Source organism: Fistularia commersonii, chromosome 14 (genome assembly GCF_037954325.1).
Source record: "Fistularia commersonii isolate RoL2024-O1a breed Wild chromosome 14, RoL_Fcom_v1.0, whole genome shotgun sequence".
NCBI classification, from domain to species: Eukaryota; Metazoa; Chordata; class Actinopteri; order Syngnathiformes; family Fistulariidae; genus Fistularia; species Fistularia commersonii.
The window spans coordinates 9,514,629-9,535,030 of record NC_141297.1 but is presented as its reverse complement, the minus strand read 5'-3'; the positions used below and the strand labels follow the sequence as shown (position 1 = coordinate 9,535,030).

Here is a 20,402-nt window from a genome sequence, read left to right as displayed (position 1 = left end):
CTTGAGCCATCAATTCTGGACTGCAAAGTCACTGCTTCATTCCACTTAATATATTTCATATGCTTGCATCCTGGACAGGTATTCTGAGCCACTTGGAAAGACTAAAACATATTGAAGTTCAATTCTGCACCGTAGTTGACTAATCTCTGATTCGACACAGTCTAGAAACCTGTTGGAGCATTTTAGTCATCAACAGAAAAAAAATCTCATAATCTGGTGATATGATTCTATGAGTATGTATCTGTCACCTTTTATTATCAGATGTTTGCTTTTTACTGTACCTACATAACGCGCTCTTTTGGGGGTAACATAGAGCAGGAGATAGAGCAATCGTCCTTTGAGCCAAACATTCCTGGTTCGATTCCTGGCTCCTCCTAGTGTTCAAAGTATTCTTGTGCAAGACCCGGAACCCCTAGCTGGTGGATGGAAGCCTACTGCTCATGGTTCAACCATGATAGGTAAATTGCAGAGAATGGCTTTCCCTACAGGGTATTAAGAAAAGATAAAGTATTGTTATAACCTACATAGGATGTATTATGGTTGATGAGAGCTGCCAATCAATCATCATTCCCTGTATCATTTCAGATTCATCCTAGAACACTTACTTATCCAGCTGAAGGAAAAATATCTGTTTGCTCAACAATAAATGTCAACACAATGCAGCTGCCAAGAGACTGGTTTTATTGCACAAAGGATACTGTCACTTTGACAATTTATGATGACATAAAGCAGCTTTAATTACTGGGTAAATAGTTTGTAGGACCTTTGTTATATTTTTTGTATATGTAATGTATTTTTTGTATATAAGACCCACTCCTCACTGTTTGCAATATTGTCAAATGGTTGCAGTTAATATTTGACATCTTTTAGTTGAATTGCCTTCTACGCATGTAATTGCAAGTATTCTGCCAAACAACATAGAGGCCAGCATTTACCATCAATCAGCATGAGATTCATCAACGTGCCAGATTTCTACATCAGGACTTTACTGGCTGTTTCTGGCATCTAAATAACCACTATAGGCACCTCCCTATGTATTGATCCTCCATGGGGTGTTCTCGGCCAAGGTTTAACCTGGACAGTATTCTGTCTGGCCTTGCATACAATGACAGTGTGTTGTATCTTGTATCAAGGCCAAAGAGAACGCTGGCTTAAAGGACTGTGTGTGTGTGTGTGTGTGTGGTGAGTGAGTGTGTGTGTGTGTCTGAGAGAGAGAGAGAGTGAGTGAGTGAGTGAGTGAGTGAGTGAGTGAGTGAGTGAGTGAGTGAGTGAGTGAGTGAGTGAGTGAGTGAGTGAGTGAGTGAGTGAGTGAGTGAGTGAGTGTGTGAGTGATGCCCATTCATGCATAGTGTATTATGGTCAGATCTCAAATGAGCAGATATCAACCCCCCAAGTCGGAAGTCACAGTTAAAGTAGAGCTGCAGAGAGTTGCTGTCAATACATTGAGTAAGTCAGGAAAGATAACTGGTTCAGTGAGCTCCAGTCCTGCTACTGAGAGCATCAACTTCACATGTAAAGTGTGCTCTTACAACAAGCTGGGTCAATCGTTTGTATTTTCTCACTTACATGAAAAAATGTGCTTTACTGCTAAAAAAAGTACATGCAGTACATTTAAATCAGAAAGGATTTAATCATTTCATGAAGTGAAATCTTTTCAGACAGTTACCATGGGAAACCTATGACCAAAATACATAAAAGCAAAAGCAGTTTAATCCTTAACATGATTTTAGATGGGGGTTTTCCTGCCTCTGTTTCAAGTGTGCCTTTTGAGGAAGTTAGAAGTCTGCATATATAATTTTGTCTTATTTTGTACTTATCAAAGTACATTCATCATTCCAAGGATTATATTCTGCTAAAAGTACCAAATTTCTTCATGTTGAAAATTTGCTCATTTTCCTGATTATGTTAAATAGCAAGATCTTTTGTTTAAAACAACAACAGAACCCCCCAAAACAAATCAGTTTATCTCTCGAATAGGGTGTCAAGCAGATCCAAGCAAGAAAAGGACAGCAGATGGAATGCCTTCTCCATCACACATAATCACTCCTTGCAAAGTTTCAGGTGGCTTCAGAGGGGGAAGCTTGTCTCCCAGAAATGTCCTGCAACTCAATGGTAAGCACTTAACCCCAAAAATGAATTATGTCTGTGTTGTAGCATATCAATTGTTGACATTTTCTCTCCTTAGTGTTCATTGTATGTATAGGCAAACTCATTTGTGTGATACCCAGCAATTAGGAATTATTTTATTTCAGTTGGCTGTAAACTAAGCTCCTACGTTGATCAGCTGAACTAAATCCATTTCACATTCTAGCTGTTGGCTGAGCCAATGAGCCACCCAATTTTCAGCCTAATTGAGCTTATAAAAACATCTCTGGTGGCTAGCCGCAGTCCTGTTTGTACTTTGTGCATGTACATGCACAGTCCAAGCAAAGGAACACACACACTTGAGAAAACGATTTTTTTCTTCCTCAATTAGACAAGCAATTACCAGTATACTAGTATGTACTGTGAACTGTGACACGAACCAACAAAACCACATATTATAGACAGAAACAAATCAATAAATGCAAATGATGACATAAATTAGATCAGTCAATAAATCCATCAAACTCAGATGAAGCTTTTTAAAATGCTTAAGTGCTCTGTTGATGCACCCCCCCCCCCCCCCCCCCCAAATATTTGTTCATGGCACTTTACATACCAATACTCATGGAAAATGCATGAGGAGGAGTCATTACTGTTTGTCATGTAAAAAGCATACTGTACCTATGTAACCAGGCATGCATCGTTTAATTGTAAATGCATTTATGCATTTAATTAATGGCTGTAGGAGTAACTCCTACTCTGTTCCATTTCTTTCTACCCTTAGATTCATGCCTGAATATCACACCACAACAAACATACAACAGCAGTTCTTCTCTTCTATCTATAGTTAATAACATGTAACAATTTTCTCACTTTTCTCAGCTGTGCTGCACCATTTCTAACTAACATTGTACATTCACTCAAGTTCAGTTAAACCAATAAGTCACAATAAGCAACATGTGTTCAGTAAGTAGTGCCACCACTGCCTGCAGTTCCGAAATAAGCGTTGTAGCAAGGCTCTATCGACTTAGATGAGTGGTAGTCGATCACCTGCACATTTGATAAGAAGTCTTGAGGGAAATATGGTCAGGAATTGCGATAGAAAATGATACAGGTATAGGTAAACTGCGAAGGAAACCAGTTCGCAAGCATTTATGTGTAACACATACAAAATGTAGTAATTTGGGTCACCGCAAAAGAGATGCTCTTAGGTTAGAGCAGTACATTGGGATGTAAACTCGATCAGTCTAACCAACAGCAATACTAAGTTCAACATAATGTTTATTGCCATTGCATGCTAATAATTTCCAGCAATTCTCATTTGTGTTCAGCTCTCTTAAGATTTTGAAAAGTCATAGTTACTGTTTTTTGGCTTAAACGTCACTAAACAGTTGCTTCATTGTTATTGGGTTTGGTAGCTTTAATCATTTTACAGTGATAGAATTTATAAAGGCTCATAGCTGAAGTTAATGTATTCAAATTGATGATTATTTGAGGAGACCCATGTTTCAACTTTGTTAATATCTGAGTGCTCAAAATGCAGGATTAGGCAAATTCTCTTGTCAAAGCCTTTAAAAAACATGGCTAATTTGCATTATCCTGTCTGAATCGGAATGGATTATTTGGTGTCTAGATGATGAATCAGGTATTTTAATTAGAAGATATAGAGCAACAAATCTGGACAATGTTTTAGCAAGAGAGTAGGTCTGTTTGCCTGCTTGTGGGGCTTTCACCTGGTTTGGCCGAAATTGTTTGAATTTAACTAGTCTTTGCTTTATGTGATCTAATATCGGTGTATTTGTCAGCACCTCTCTGTACTGAGTCTACACTTTTAGAATACATGGTCAAAATACAAAGTGATTACATACCATTGTGCTTAATGACTATATTCATGACTGTGGCTTGTTTCTTCTTCACAGCAAGGAATGCACATGCACACAAACTGCATACGGATGAGGAACATGTACCATTGTTTGGGCACAGTAGCAGAACTGGCACCATGAAGTCCATGGAGCACAATTTAGGCATGCCTGACAGTGAGAGCCGCAAACTCAAATGTATGGCCGCTGTGCATCAACAGGAGGGCAAGGGAGATTCCAAAGCAACAAAGGTTAGAGTGAGGTCACACTTTTTCCTCAACCCAATTAGGAACCAAGAATAAATTCCTGTCTCAAATGTGTCACTCGCTAAAATCTCAAATGGACATTAGAAGCAGAAAAATAAACTTGTTTCGGGCTCTTACACACTGTCACAGGAAAGAGGTGTGGACCAATCTCCCCTTAACCTACTAATGTTACAGTTGTGCCTTGAAATGACTGTACGAGAAGATGTTAATTGTTCTTCTACCTGACGGCACGTTATTTACTTCTAGTGCTTTGGTAAGCATTTGTGCCTCACGGTGCAAAGAACTCACTGGGATCACGCTGGGGGCATTCCTGTGTGGACTTTCTGCATGGGTTTTCTATGGTTTCCTCAACAGGCCAAAAAGGTTAATCGGAGAAAAAAATTATGAAAGTGTGAATGATTGTCTTTGTATGCGACCCTGTGATTGACAGGCGAGCGGTCCAGGGTTTTCCCCGCCTCTTGACCAATGACAGCTGGGATAGGCTCCAGCATCCCTGCGACCCTGAGTGCAGGATAAGTGGTAGATAATGGATGGATGGATAGCATTGGTGCATGTCTTTTCTATTACCTTTGTTACACTGGTGTTTTAGATGTTTCACACTGTCATAACAGCCAATACTTTGTGACAAACTGAGTACTGCACTGCTAATACATGAATAAGGTTTTCAGAAAACCTTCACAGTCTATTTTGGAATTCTCTGTTCTTGGCAAGTAACAGCAAATTATTTTGGGCCATATTTGTCATCGACATAGTTTTCAGTGTGCTAGACTCATCGAAACCTTGAAATTATCATTTTCAAAAGCACACATTACCTTGAGTTTGAAAATGTTGTTTCAGTGAAGGTAAGTTGTCGTCATCTCTTATTGTGGCAACTGGACTTAGATCTCACCTAAGCTTATCCGAAAGGCTTTGTCGGTTTTTGAAAACGGAAGTGTTACTTTTTTTTTTTTAACCTGGCCAGAATCCACAATATGGTTGTGACTTGTGATCTAGTTTAAAAGTTAACCTTGCTGAATGAGAACCCAATTTTTTAAAATCACATTTTGGCCAGTTATTAATTCCCAATTTAACATTTTAACTTATTTTTATTGTATAAGCATAAAACCTCAACGATGTCAAAGCAAATTGACAATTGTTAATTTTTTTAATTCCAGTATGTGACAATCAAGTGTCTGTAATATTTTTTCACAGATTTGTTTGCCTTTTCTTATAAGTCTAGAGGGTTTTCAAAAGTTGTTTTTCTTAGTGATTGGTGCTATTTAGTATCCCAGCAGTCTTTGAAAAAGCAAAGGGTCACATTTGTCTTTGAACCCTGGGTTTATCTTCCAAATGTTGTCATAGTTTCAAAAAACGCACAGAGGTAATTGCTCAAGTGTGGCACTTTACTGAATTGCTTAAGAAATGCTCAGTTCTTTATTTTGGGGGCAGCTTGGCACAGGAGGCAGAGCGATTGTCTTTTGGAATCGAACACTCTTAGTTCGATTCCCGGCTCCTCCTGGTGTGTTGAAGTGTTCTTGAGCAAGACGCTGAACCCCTAACTTCTCATCTGGTGCTGATGGATGGCAGCCAACTGCTCATGGTTAATACATGATGGGTTAAATGCAGAGAATGAAATTTCTCCACGACGGATTAATATATATATTTTTTTTCATTTACCTATCATACATGTTACAATGTGTTTCAGTATTGGCCGATGATAAATTTAATTTCTTTCACTTTGTCTGAATTTTCATATTATTTTGTGTTAAAAGTGTCTCAAAGACGCCATGCCAACTGAAGAACATAATCAGTTCAAACAGCGTGAAGAGCTCAGCAAGGCAGAGTGCATCACCAACATGCTCAGCCAGGGCATCACCACCCAGCACCTGCTTTATGCTAGTCTTGGATCAGCAGAGTACATGGAATTTGTCCTCAAAAACCCTTTCAATGTACCTCAGACTGTCACCATCTATAGTGATGATCCTGAGCTCAGGTAAGTCTGCCCTGCAAGTTTTCCTAAATCGAAAGTATGAACAGAGAGTTGTCTGAGACTATCATTCCATCTTTGATTGCTTCTTTATCCATCATTCTGAAAACTTTTACAAGTTTTTCAGTCCATCTTCAGTTTAACATAACAGCTGTGAGTATGTGTGACAAAGTGTATATTTTTCAGAGATTATCACAATCAGTTAAAAGTCCTGCCAGGTGTTGAAACCATTACACACAGTTGAAATGTGTCTTTCGCTCTTCTCTAGCCCTCTCTAGATTTTATATGTCTATACATATAATCTAGAAAATTTTCCTTTTCTTTTCAATTTTTCCTGTCCAATGTATAAAGACCTCCTAAGGGGGGCAGTAAAGGAACATTTTACTGAGACCCTTACTGACAAAGGGGGAAAAATATCTTGTGATCATACACAAGATGAAAGCATCTTTGTCATTAGCTTAAATAGCTGTTAGTGTATAGTAGGTTTATTGTCCATCACTTACGAAATGTGTTTTGTTATGCTTTCCTTTTTCTAACTATGTCTTTTTTCTTATTGCTTTATTCCTCTCTATTTTATTATTTTGTTTTGGGTGATATACAACAGTAAGGTGTATGATAGTAATAGCTGTGTTAGTTTGTATATTAAGAATACTTGATTGCCACAAAAGATTAATGAGTGGGTTTTTACTTTACAATTGTGGTATGAATAGATTCTGTTACAGTTTTCCACACTGACATGGGTGATGAAATCCCATGATTTATAACCTATAGAGATTTTACAGATGGATTTCATTTTTTTGATGTGGCATGTGTGCGAAGGTGTCTAAAGAATGGAAGGTCTGTGTATGTTTGAGGACTTTTTAACTTAAATTGTCTTTCAGGTTCCTGCTTGTGCTTTCACTTGGATGTGTCTTAATGTGAATTTTGTCTATGTATTTCAACTGAAACATGAACGAGCACCTGTAGAATTTCATTTTCTACACTTGGCAGCGTGGATTAACAAGAGCTATACATTTGAATAACTGCTGCAATCCACCCCTCTAGTAATATTATGAAACTAGGCATATATTCAAAGAACATTCTAGTTCTATACTTACTTGTCCTTGAAATTGTTGCGCCAACAGTGCTGGGGAGATGCAAAATAACCCTGTTAATCCGCACATTGCCGTCATTATGATTGATGATTCCTGGATCACCCGTTTCAAGTACCCATGTGGCATTTGTTTCCTCCAGTTAGGGCTGTTGATAATCCCATCACACTGAGTTGTTTGTTATGAATTCTGCTCATGCCTGAACTTCGGATTAACATATATCACATTGATCAACAAAGGTTGGAGTGCGGCATGGATGAATCATTATGGCATTAGCACTGCCATCGGGTTTACCAGGTCTAATTGAGAGTCATCAATCCTTGCATCTGTCCTCTTGCCAGCTTAGTGCCTTGAGTTTTATTTATTTATTTCAAAAGGAAGCAGTGTGACACTTCAGAGTAAACCGTCTGTCACCTCCTCCAATAGCTAGAAACGTGTTAATTACCAAGGGAATTTCAGCATCCAACAAGGCAGGGTTTCCTACTCAGCTTTATTAAGCAGCCCCCTCCAAAAATTGTCCAGCTAATACTGTGTTTAACTGATTTATTGTACAGCGGCTCTTACCATGTGTATTGTTGTCACTAGTTGTTTCAATGGAGGGATGGAAATTATTATATAATAATAAAATATACAATTGTTATAAAATGCTTTTTATTAGGGTTTGATAATTTACAGAGATTCAGAATATCACTATAGATGTCTATTGATTTATTGTAACAAAATTGTATATTCTATTTAAGTAGTTAATTCATTTCAGGTAATGGAGCCAATAGTATTTCCCTTAAAACAATGTTTCTCCTTTTTGACTCACACCAAAGTATATTAACAGGAATCTAGCTGAAAGCTTTTATTTTAATACAATTTAAAAACTGATAAAATTACTCGGTACTTGAGCAACAAAAGCAATGCAGGGTTATTAGAATCTAAGTACAAAGCAGAATGCATCCCAGCAGTTAGGATATTTAGAAAGTCCATGGCTCAAAGCAAGTGGTTGTAAGTCATGATACAGGTGTACATGACAAAAGAACCAATTTGCTATAGAACTCCTAAGTGAATAAAATTGAGCTTCACTGTAAACGGACAGCTGTATAGAGTAAAGAATTTGCTTAATGTATTTTTTAATCAGAAAATATATTTTACCCTGACCATCTGCCAAAGCTTATTGGCACAGGGTTGCCTATTTGCAAGCAAATGACAACGCAAAATAAAAATCAAAAATTAAAAAATGACATTTCTATTATATTGCTGATTTCATGTACTGCTTGGTCAGTGCATCATGTTGTAACATCCCTGTCTGTATTTCAGCCAATATTTGACAGTTTATTTAATTTTTTTTTTGTGAATGCAAACAAGGCCTTGGGATCTGCCTCTTTGTTCTGTTGAAATAAACAGAAAAAAAGTCTGACCCTCAACCTAAAATTCAGCATGAGGCTTTGAAGAGAAAGTACTTAGAAGTTGGATAACCTAGCTGGAGCTTTGATGTCTGCAGTGGTTAAGAGCCCAGCGGCTCCTCTTGTCATGGAGGACACGTTTGCTCTACCTGTTGCCATCCATTTTGCATGGCTACCTTTTACACTTGGCATCACAGAGCCCAGTGTGAACCATGGCTGTTGGAACCCTGAAACACAGGAAAATGTTCTAGTCATGCTTTCTTTTTGCCCATTATATCTACCTCTCCTGTCCTGTCCTCTCCACAGTGCTGCACTTACCCGACCCTCACTGTCGTTCAATTTTATTTCTTGATATCTTTTTGTCATTGGTAATTTTAATCTATTGATCTACATTGGTCTCGACCTGTCCTGTTCCACAGTATGTATGTAATGCATTTTAAAAGAAATATATCAGTGTGTTGTTGTTGTATTTTTTTTTAACATATATATATCATGATTTATTTATTTTTCTCATTGAGGCTTTGTGGAAACACAAAGCCACACATATTTTATTACAAATGTAGGAGTTGGGGATCACCAAATAAGTCCCGCTAAATTTACTGTTGCATCTTGCCTATTGTCAGCGAGGTCGACCCCTGACTAATTCATAAACTCTCATATTGAGAAGAATTCTTCTCTCCATACCAATGGGTTGAAGACTTTGAAGTTAACGCAACACCTCTCTTTTTGCTTTTGTCCATGAAATTTCCGCATTCAAAGGAAGACAGTGTAAACAACTTTTATTTTATTTTTTTCCGCCCAAAGTCAATGTGTTTGTAATTGGTATTGGGGTTCAACTAACTCCGACACACTCATTCTGTTGTCAATAACCGTTGTGCTTTTATTCATTTACCATTTGTCCATTTGATGTAATCTATAGTCCATTTATTTTCAAATTTTAGCATCGTTTTGGGTTTTATTGTGCTGAGATTTTTGATTTTACTGTTGTCTTACTATTGGGTGTGATGAACTGTTGGCTTTGCATCTCATTTCAGATTGATTAACAAGTTAAGTGCTGATCCGTGGGGGATTTTCTAAAGATAAGGGCCTGTTTTCATTTCACCCATGTCCCCTAATCTTCCCATACAGTGTCATCACCAGCACAGAAGAGTGGCGTTACTTCAAAGCACTAACCAAAACTCCTACCTCACTGGAGGAGAACATGTTTCATTTGGAAGTGGGTGCTCCAGGTCCAAGTGTTTATCTTCGACCCAAAGAGACCATTCACATTCCTTTGAAATACCAGAGCTTCCATTGCAAACACACTATGGCCTTTCAGGTAAAGTTTAGAACTTTTTGAAGTTTGAAGTTATTCTAAACCATGTTTTAAGTAAGCATGTTAACTACTGATGTTATCGAAACTATGATGATGTTCTTCCCCCAAATAAATCATACATTGGAATCATATTCCTCTAACTCATCATATACATACATTGAAGCCCCATAGAAGGAGATTCACCACAGTCTACAGGATATCAGAACCCCAGATGAAACTCAACCAAGCATAGATCCACCAATGGACATGAGGCCTGAGCCCGTCCAGCCACAAACAGCAGTAGAGCGGAGGATGAACCAGCGAAAGCCTCAAATCTTGTGGTGTAAATCCTGCCAGAAAAAAGAGTCGGAAACCACCGACACAGACCTTGTCCATCTTCGAGAAGGTCATTGACAGCTATGAAGCAAAGCGATTATGGGTAAAGAGTGTGAACCTTCGAACACGAAGAGAACCATCAGGCCATCTTAAGTCCCGGGGGCAACAAGAGTTTTAGATACAATACAATACCAACAGTTCAGGAGAAGCCTATCAAGAGCCTTTGCTGCTGGTATAGTGCAGACCTTAAAGACTTGAAGCAGATGGAATAACTCAGGCAGGATACCATCAGTGGCCTCAAGCAGATTAACAACTGCTCTCCCTGCGAAGCAGAAGCTCTGGTCTTTTCACTTTGGGCTGTTACCTGGTCTTATGTGGCCAGTTTCCATCTATGAGGTCATTCTGTCCCATTCCATACGGCTGGTAAGATGGTGAATGCCAAAGTGAGTAAGTGGCTTGGACTGCTGATATGCTTAACCAGCATAGGCCTGAATGGCAATGGAGCCCTCTCCCTACCAATTTCAAGCCTGGTGGAGAAGTACAAATTTGCCAAAACAAGGCTGGAGATGACCTCACATAATCCGAAGGAACCGTAGGTCAAAGGTGCTGCTCCAACCCTAGAAACTGGGAGGAAATGAACTGCAGAACAGGAAGGTAACCACCAGCACCATGCCTCCAAATAACAACCTTCATCCGAGAATGGGAGAAACGGCGGACCAAACCAGCACCTTCAGACTCAGACCAGCTGAACTCAGCCTGGGATTGGGAAATGCGGGTAGAGCTCAGCCAGAGACTCACCTTCCCATCCAAAAATTACAATGACCAACCTGCGGCCAGACCCGGTCCTATGGTCTAAGTCCTGTCGGCATGTCTTCATTGTTGAGCTTACGGTCCCAGGGGAGGATGCCATTGGCAAAGCATTCTAGCGGAAGAGGATGCAGTGAGATGATTTAGCAGCTGAAACAGAGGGACAGGGCTGGAAAGTGAAGGTGTGGGCTGCAGGGGCTTTGTAGCCAGTTCCACCACGAGCCTACTAAGGGAGGTAGGGAACAGAGGACAGGCCCAACAGAGAGCAATCTGCTTGGCACAGCAGCAGAATGGAGCAGACACTGGCTGTGGCTGAAGCGTAAGGATGCTACATGGGCTGCCAATTGACCACATGGTACCACCATGCGCCTCACACCCAGGTCTGGGCCAATCTCGGCAATGTGTGTTTTTTGAGTAAGTGACTGAAACACCCAATGAAGTCAGGGCACGCAACTGATGATGAGTCGTATCGGGGGCACCATGCAATCTTTGCAAATTCCACCCCACCCAAGTGGACACCTCCAACAACACACAATTGTCGTGCTGACATTTAACAACTCAAACAACTAGTCCTAATAAGAATCCTATATATCGTAGTACATAATTTCTCTGTAGTCGACAAAAACATTTAAAAATATGTTAGCAATTTAGGTTAAAATTGGATGTTGGTGTGAGAATACGCTGGAAATACTGGAGTGAGTTGTAAAAGCCTGAAATGGCACTTGCATGTAACATTATTCACTCCAGCTGATTTTTACTTTTTGTGCTGTTATACAGTATTTTGTTTGATGTCATTTGTTTTGTTGTAATAGATTATGACAAGGAATATTGTTCTTATCATATCCCAACAGGGGCCTAGCTTCCTACCTACAACCAAGGGTTCTCAACTGGCCAGGAAGACTCTTGCCAATATTGTGACTGCCAAAATTATAAAGGTATAGAGAGTTCTGTTGTACTTATGACTCATGCAACCATCTCTCTGCAGCTGGCAATCTTTATGTCATCTGAGATCCTTAGCTACTCCTATCCTACTACTCCTCTCCATCTGACAACATCTTGTGTACACATAACTACCCAGACAATCCACTATGTTGTGGTGGTGTGCTGCCAACTCCTCATTTCCTCTCCCACACAGTCACTGTTCAGACACAAAGAAGTCTTTGAAGTGTCAACTATTTAAAAAGTTACACTACCCAGACGAGACTGCCAAGCAAAATTATACGCTGGAAATCATTTTTTATCTTACTGGACATTTTTTTTTTATCTACTCCAACTGGAAAAAAATGTCAGACTTTAGAGTTAAACTGCCCCCAATTGGAGAACATCTTGACACGTCTGGGTAATCTAGTTAAATGAACCGTGCATATACACTATTACTCTGAAGTTATTTTGCCTTTTAAAGTGCTTATTCATCCATTTTTAACACATAAGAAGCTTAGAGGAAGGGGAAACAATGTGAATGTGCTTGTTTGGATGAACTTGAGATAAGACTGTGCTCTTTATCTTCTTTGTGATGTAATGTACTCTCCAGTCTCTCTATCCTACAGCTGTCACCCAAATTAGGTTCTGTCTCTTCATGAATCATTTGAAACTAGAATTCCAGCCCTCTCAGTAGAAGCCTGAATTCTGTGTGTGTGTGTATGTGTGCGTGTGCGTCTGTCCATGCCTGTGTGTTGTATATGCATGCAATGACAATTGACTCACCTGTTTTCCCTTAAAGAATGTTTTTACCACTGCATGGGATGATGGAATATTTGCATGTATGTGTGTACCTAGTACGTGTATGTCACTGTGGGAGGGGCTGCTCTGAGCAATAGTTCCGTCAAGAGATTAGAGAGGTCAGGCCTGGATCATATATGTTGCGCATTTAAACTGACAATCCCCATCAGCAGTACAGACAGGATGCCAGTTTTGACACTGCTGTCAGTCAGCACATATCTCAAGAGCTAGATATGGGCCACTCATGCAGGTCAGCATCGGCCTATATGTCTGATGCATCATCCATTTGAACAGATACAGCACGGGTGACAAACCTCAAGTGACTATAATGTTGGAAGTGTAGAACAATATACAGATGACTGAACAATACAGGTGGTTAAGATAATCCATGTTGTCAGCACACGAACAAGATTTTTTCAATCGAGTTGAAAAGAACATTCTGCTTTGAGAGAGAAAACAGAAAAGCGCTTGTAGAGGCTATGGTAAAATGGTGGCAGTTGATTTGCTGTGCCGTCTCCTGAAGGCAACAACTGAAGTTCATACCAATTATAGTTGTTTCACAGTCAACATCCATTTTCATTTTCTCTGTCTGAATTCAATAGAAAAGTTGGTTTAAAATTTGTTGCCTGCATTTAGTAAACAAAAAACTGTGCTTCATACCCTCTCTTCCTCACTATAACTTATGTTATTAACTTTAGTGTAAATACTTGAATATAGTTGATTTGTCATGCACAAGCAAAACTGAAAATATGCACTGGCATTGATGAGAGTAACTGATAATATCACAGGCAAATGTATTCACTAGAGCAGACAATTTTCAATCAGGCTTCCTACACAGTTGATTCCCATCCCACTGTGTGTGTAATCAATTTATACAACTACAAGGGTTGGGTTTCAGTGTTTTCTGAAACTTGATTTTTGCTGAAATCAAAGTGAAAACTGAAACTTTATTAAGAAAAAGAGGAAAAAGTCACCTGAATACCTGAAATTTTGTTTTATAGCAGGAAATAGTTTGAGTAAGATTTTTAAGTTTATGTTTGCTGTTTAAACCAGCAGCTATTACCAGGGAATCACTTTTAAAGGGCATGTTTCCAAATGGCCAGTGACAGAAAGCCTGTTTAAATTGGCATTTCGAAGAGGAATTTAGTGAAAACTATGTGTCCTTCCGCCCACACATCTCAAAGAGGATACTGTTTCCCTGAGTCATCTTTTACCCGGGCCACTCTCAGGGCTCAAGCACACACGCAGCAACTACAAGTGCACTATGAGAGCTCAGACCTCTACCCAGGCCAATAGCCTCTCCTTTTTTATGTAAATCCACCAAAGACAACAACTTATATTTCTGAATATACTCATTCAAACTATTAGAAGATTAGAATTTTTTTCAATTATAATTCATTTTTAAACCATTATTAGTGTTATTATTTCAATCTCTGTAATGTACCATGTCTGTGGATGCATGTATTGAAAATTATACATCATTCATTTAATTTGTATAATTTGTTTACAAATCTTTAATCGCTGAACAGAGCTCAATGATTTTTATACTAAAAATCCTATGTTGACTTTAACACTTTGTATTTATGTATGGGTAATGTAAGGATTAAAATTCTGTAGACTGGAATCTTTAAGAACATTTCCCCAAAGTCATTAAATTCTTTAGGGACCTTGCATATTCAAAGCAAAATTTGTGACACATCACGAAAAGATGTGAATGATATAATTTTTGGGGGGCCAATTAAGTAGTCTGCCTTTCTGTATCAAGCCATTCTAAGTAAATAACTTTGTGATCCCACAATTAACACCTACAATTCATATCCTGAAGTGAATTTACTTGCACATTCCCTCTACGCAGAAAGGTGATCTATAGAATCTATACGATAGCAATGTGTTAAAGTTGCAAAGGATGATTTATCGCACTGAAGCATTAGAGACATAGAAATCTCATTCTGTTTGCTAATGCTGGTTATTTATGTATATCATATGTAATTTTATGTATATGTATGATTACATTTGTCCTGGGGGCTGTTTTAATGTAGCAAACTTCAAAGCACATTTCTCAGGTCTGTGGGGTTTTGAGTTGTCTAACTAGCTAAAGCCAATTTTTAATTTCATTTTTTTCTATGCCAGTGTATGACATACCCCATCATCATCATCTTATTCGTATCTTATCTTACAATATTGAACTGCCTTGGGGGAAACACACATACATTTCACAAAAGAGTGTTTAGAATTTTGGACCTCAGGGACGAGTACTGTATGTGAGGACAATGAAAAAAAAACAAGACATATCTGCCCAGCTAACAACTTGAAGATACCCCATGGGATGCTCTAAGGCCCACTGATATCCACTTTATACTACATGTTGTGATCTGCAACCCAAGACATATCCTGGAACTAGAATCATAACCTTTTACAGTTATTTGTACATCGAAAAAGACCCTTTATGGCTTGCTGTTTTCTTACCCTCGCTATGAAATTGACTCACATTCTCCAAATTATATATGTACCTGAATAAGCCTTGATACACCTTTCAAAATGGGATGAGTACAGTTTCTCTGGAACAAAAGTCATTTGCTTACCAACCGATCAAAAAAAGAAAATAATCACAAATATATGGGAGGACTGGAGGGATTATTTTTCATAAGCAATTTGTCATATTTTAATGGATTTTTATATCATTATGTGATAGGTCATCATTGATATAAAGGTGCTATGGGAACAGACCATACATACAGTAGTTACAGATTCACCATCTGCATTCATTGGCCAGATCACATTTACCATGCTGTATGTGAGCTAATGTCTCACTGTCTTGTCACCCAGACAGTTGTCTACTGATTCTCAATAGTCCAGTCCAACCAGTTAGTTTCCTAAAAGCTAAAAAACTTTAATAATGAAAATAGCGAAATGAATAGAAAAGGAAAAAAATATTTGAAAAGAATTGTTGGATGAGCTTCAGGTTTCACAATTGGAGAGTGTAGGTCAATCAATATAAGCAGAAAAAGATTGAAGCAATATGCCTTGTAGTGTTTGCTTTCCGTGTTGATGTGATGTCAACGCAAAGTCATTTTGCACATCGAAATTGACTCTGGCTGGCATGAGAACAAGGCTCCTGTTCTGAAAACATTTGTAACTCCCAATGAACAGCAGAGACCATGCAAATTATTACTATCATTGTGCATAATAGTTTAAAGAGAGGGTTAGTATGCATGTTTATTTTTTTGTGACTGCGGTGCTCTGTTATTGTATACTTTAATATTCACTGTATGGTAATCAAAAATGAAAGCTGGCCTGATATTGATGCATTAGTATATTAAAGAAAGCTTGGGCTATATATATGTTTATACAAACTCAAATATAGGAACAGGTATGCTGAGGGGCAGTAGATATTTCCACAATATTTAAAACACATAGATATAACTATTCTAAATAAAGATCCATATTAAACTGGAGAAGTATGAACTATTCAGAGCTTTCAAAGAACAATTTGTCCCGAATTTGACAATGTTCATTTTACCTTTCATTTGGCAGAAAAAGACGGTTTCCTGAAACAGTTTATGAATCAAATACAGAACAGGCTGAGAAATATGAACTGGAAAAGACAAAATTAGTTGAAATCAAAAATTAAATAAAAAAGTAATCTAATAAATTAGACTATGTTCTGAAATTAGGCTTCAGCATCCCCCGCAATCCTGAGTGCAGCATAAGTGGAGGACAATGGATGGATGGATGTTCTGGCATTTTCCTTTCTAATACTTAGCACATCACAGCTGACCATTGTTTTTTTAATATCCTCACTCTCATCATTATCCATCACTACCTGGGCACAAACTGCACACTTAATTAAGAGGCCCACCAATATCCACATAACCTTACAAAAATAATTCTGAACTAAACACACAAAAAGAAGGGGGGAGGGGGATAATGCAGTCGAAATAATGTCACGTCTCAGAGAAATGAATTATATTTGGCAGTGACACTTGTATGCTCCATTCCAATTTCACTTGGAAAATCAGCATTCTTTTTAATGCCAGAAATATTATGAAATTCTCCAAGTTCTGACTATAAAAAGCAAGAAGGTCTTTTAACATAAGCAATATATAGTGTAAAAGAGAAAATGTTGGTAGAATGCATATGTGTTTTATGCAGAAAAATATTTCCGTCTACTTATAATATATACACAACTTGAAATAATTGTAGCTTTTCATGTGCTTTTTTTTGAAAAGAGTTTATGAGTTTACTTTGAATCTTTGGTGAGTTGAAAAACATCATTTCTTGCTACCAAAAGCTAAGGGGGAAACCTTATCTCTAGTAATAGATGCCTTTCTTTACACAGTATGAGCTCCATTTTGGATGAATACTGACCTTCCGTTCAACATTAAATAAATAAACAGAAAAATAAAAATCAGTTGTCAGTCTGTTGATAAAGATCTTACTACCTGAATACAGCCAATAGCCACAAGAAAGTGTTAACTTTATCACAGGATCACAAAATAAAGGCTCCTGTTTAGATCTTGTATCAACATCTAAACGAGGAGTTCATTGTTGTGTCATGCAAATCCTGTTTGATTCTGCTCAGATTCTGACTGGCAAACACAGCTGTTCTTTCACTTTCACACCACAGGTTTCTTTCAAAGGAGAAGACGGCAAACCCCTAGCCATCTTGCAGGTGAATGTCGAGCCAACACCTCATGCTGTCGATCAGACTTTCAGACTTTACCACCCTGAGCTCTGTTTCCTGAAGAAGGCCATCCGCCTGCCTCCCTGGCACACACCACCTGGTAGCACAGGTATTTCCCTTCAACCACATTCTTTTGGTCCCACCGCTCCCCTCCCTGCTCTCCCAATTATGTCTGAATTCCATGAATTATATTAAGGCCCATTTTCATGGCTTAGTTTAATTCTTAAATCCTAAGCTTTTGTCCTGGTTTGTGCCCCTAGAAATTCTGTCCATAAAAGTTATGAACAGAATCGGTAACAAAGGGCAGCCGTGGCGGACTCCAACTCTCACCGGAAACGGGTTCGACTTACAACCGGCAGTGCGGACCAAGCTCTGACACCAAGCATACAGGGACTGAACAGCCTATATTACGGGGTTCAGCACTCCATACTCCGAGAGCGTCCCCCACAGGATTTCCCGTGGGACACGGTCGAATGCCTTCTCCAGGTCCACAAAATACATGTATACTTATTGGGCAAACTCCCATGCCCCCTCGAGGGCCCTGCTGAGGGTATAGAGCTGGTCCACTGTTCCACAACCAGGACAAAAACCACACTGCTCCTCCTGAATCCGAGGTTCAATGACCCGGCAGACGCTCTTCTCACTAGGGAGGCTGAGGAGTGTGATCCCTCTGTAGTTGGAGCACACCCTCCGATCCCCCTTTTTAAAGAGGGGGATCACCAGCCCAGTCTGCCAGTCCAGCAGCACTGTCCCCGAAAGCCACGCAACGGTGCAGAGGCGTGTCAGCCAGGACAGCCCTACAGCATCCAGAGCCTTGAGGAACCCAGGGCGGACCTCATCCACCCCCGGGGCCCCGCCTCTGAAGAGCTTTTTGACTGCTTCAGCAACTTCGGCCCTTGAAATGGGTGTGTCCACTCCAGAGTCCCCCAGTTCTGCTTCCTCATTGGAAGGCGTCTCAATGGGGGTGAGAAGGTCTCGGAAGTCTTCCTGCAACCGATATACAACGTCTCAAGTTGAGGTCTGCAGCGCCCCGCTCCCACTGTACACAGTGTTGACAGAGCACAGCTCAACCCTCCTGAGCCACCGGATGGTGGACCAGAATCTCCTCGATACCCACCAGAAGTTGATCTCCATGGTCTTCCTGAACTCCTCCCATGCCCGAGTTTTTGCCTTGGCAACCACCACATGCTGCTTGGCCTGTCGGTGCCTGTCAGCTGCCTCCAGAGCCCCACAGGTCAGAAAGGCCCGATAGGACTCCTTCAGTTTAATGGCGTTCTCCAGCAGCCTCTCTAGGGACCCCAAGAGGGGTGGGTAAATTTGTGCATAGCCACAAACGACAATCAAAACTCATACCCTCATACCCACCAGGTTGAACCCCAACGTGCAGGCACCAAAGACGGGCACCAATCAATATGCCCACACCTTTCCGGCACCTCTCGCCAAGGGCAACTCCAGCATAAAAAAAGAGTCCAGCCCTCTCAAGAGGCCTGGTTCCAGACCCAATGCTCCGCTTCGAAGTAAATCGGAATCTCTCAGCCTCGCGCACCAGCTCAAGGCTCCTACCCCGCCAGAGAGGTGACATTCCATGTTCCAAGAGCCAGCTTCTGCAGCTGAGGACCAAAGTCCCCCGCTCCAGTTACCACCCAGCTCACACTACACCCAACCCCTCTGGCTCCTCCTTCGGGTGGTGAGCCCAGGGGAAGAGAGACCCATGTGTTTCCTTCGGGCTGTGCCCGTCTGAGACCCATGGGTAAAGGTACAGCCACCAGGCACTTCCCACTGACCCCTGGCCCCTGCCGGGCTCCGGGGGGGCCCCAGTGACCCACGTCCGGGCGAGGGGAAACTGGGTCCAATTATTTTCTTCTTCATGGGAGGTTTTCTGTCTTCACTTTGTCTGGTCCCTCACCTGGGACCTGTTGCCCTTGGTTGACCCTTCCAGGGGGAAAGCACTTGAAAACATAACTCCCAGGATCACTGGGGCACGCAAACCCCTCCACCACGGTAAGGTGGCAGCTCACGGAGGAGCAATAAAAGAATAAACCAGCATGTGCAGCACACTATGTACTTAATATCTATGTGTATTCATGCATATGAATACATTATACTTAACTCATTTTACACATGTAGGATGTTTTAGAGATACAGCCAGAGAGGCCAGACTCAGGTGGTTTGGACATGTATAGAGGAGGGATAGTGAATGTATATTGGTATATTGGATATATGGATGTGAAGTTATTTGGCGTGAGAGAAAAACATGCAGAGAATAGGGTTAAATGGAGGAAGCGGATTCACTATGGTGACCCCTGTAGGGAGCAGCCAAAAGGAAAAGAAGAAGAATATAGAGAACTCACTTTAAGAATAGATGCAGATGCTTAAAATACAACAAGCCATAAGAAAGCTGTTTAAATGCACATTTATGCGCATGTGTAACTTATTTATTCATTTATTTATTTGTGTATTTTTTTTTTCTGAATAGTTGGAGACACAGATGCCAGGACTCACATCTCTGTTCGCTGCAGTGACCCAAACATCATCTGCCAGACGAGGATGCTGGTAAGCAAATTACTATATTTTACTCATTTGTTATAGCAGACACTCATATTATCAGGGTTTTAATTACTGAACTGATTGCTTCAGGTGGGAATGCGCCTTATTCAAGCACCTCTCCAATAGATAAACCAGTTGCCCTTTCACCATGTAATATACTTTTGAAGTGTTAATCTGCTGTTTCTTTTTATTTTATGCCAATCTTCCAATAACATCTTTCTGCCTGTGATTATGTTTCTGTTTAGGTGCCAGGGGAGCCTCAGGATGTGTACTTAAAAGTACCAGGGAGTCCCAGTCCACACATAAAAATGTTCTTTGTAATGGTTTTCACGTATGTATTATTTAGTGAACAGGCAC

At 40.0% G+C, this 20,402-nt stretch overlaps 1 protein-coding gene across 1 annotated transcript in view; it reads left to right on the top strand.

Moving 5' to 3' along the window:
* The window catches only part of nphp4 (nephronophthisis 4), a 160,784-nt gene that overhangs the window by 131,571 nt on the left and 8,811 nt on the right, over positions 1-20,402 (top strand). Inside the window, exons 18-25 of the mRNA XM_086159231.1 lie at positions 1,978-2,112; positions 4,005-4,195; positions 5,962-6,182; positions 9,787-9,976; positions 11,947-12,030; positions 17,442-17,607; positions 19,975-20,051; positions 20,291-20,376. Of these exons, the coding sequence (XP_086015357.1) occupies positions 1,978-2,112; positions 4,005-4,195; positions 5,962-6,182; positions 9,787-9,976; positions 11,947-12,030; positions 17,442-17,607; positions 19,975-20,051; positions 20,291-20,376 (1,150 nt within the window). The remainder of the gene's footprint in view (positions 1-1,977; positions 2,113-4,004; positions 4,196-5,961; positions 6,183-9,786; positions 9,977-11,946; positions 12,031-17,441; positions 17,608-19,974; positions 20,052-20,290; positions 20,377-20,402) is intronic.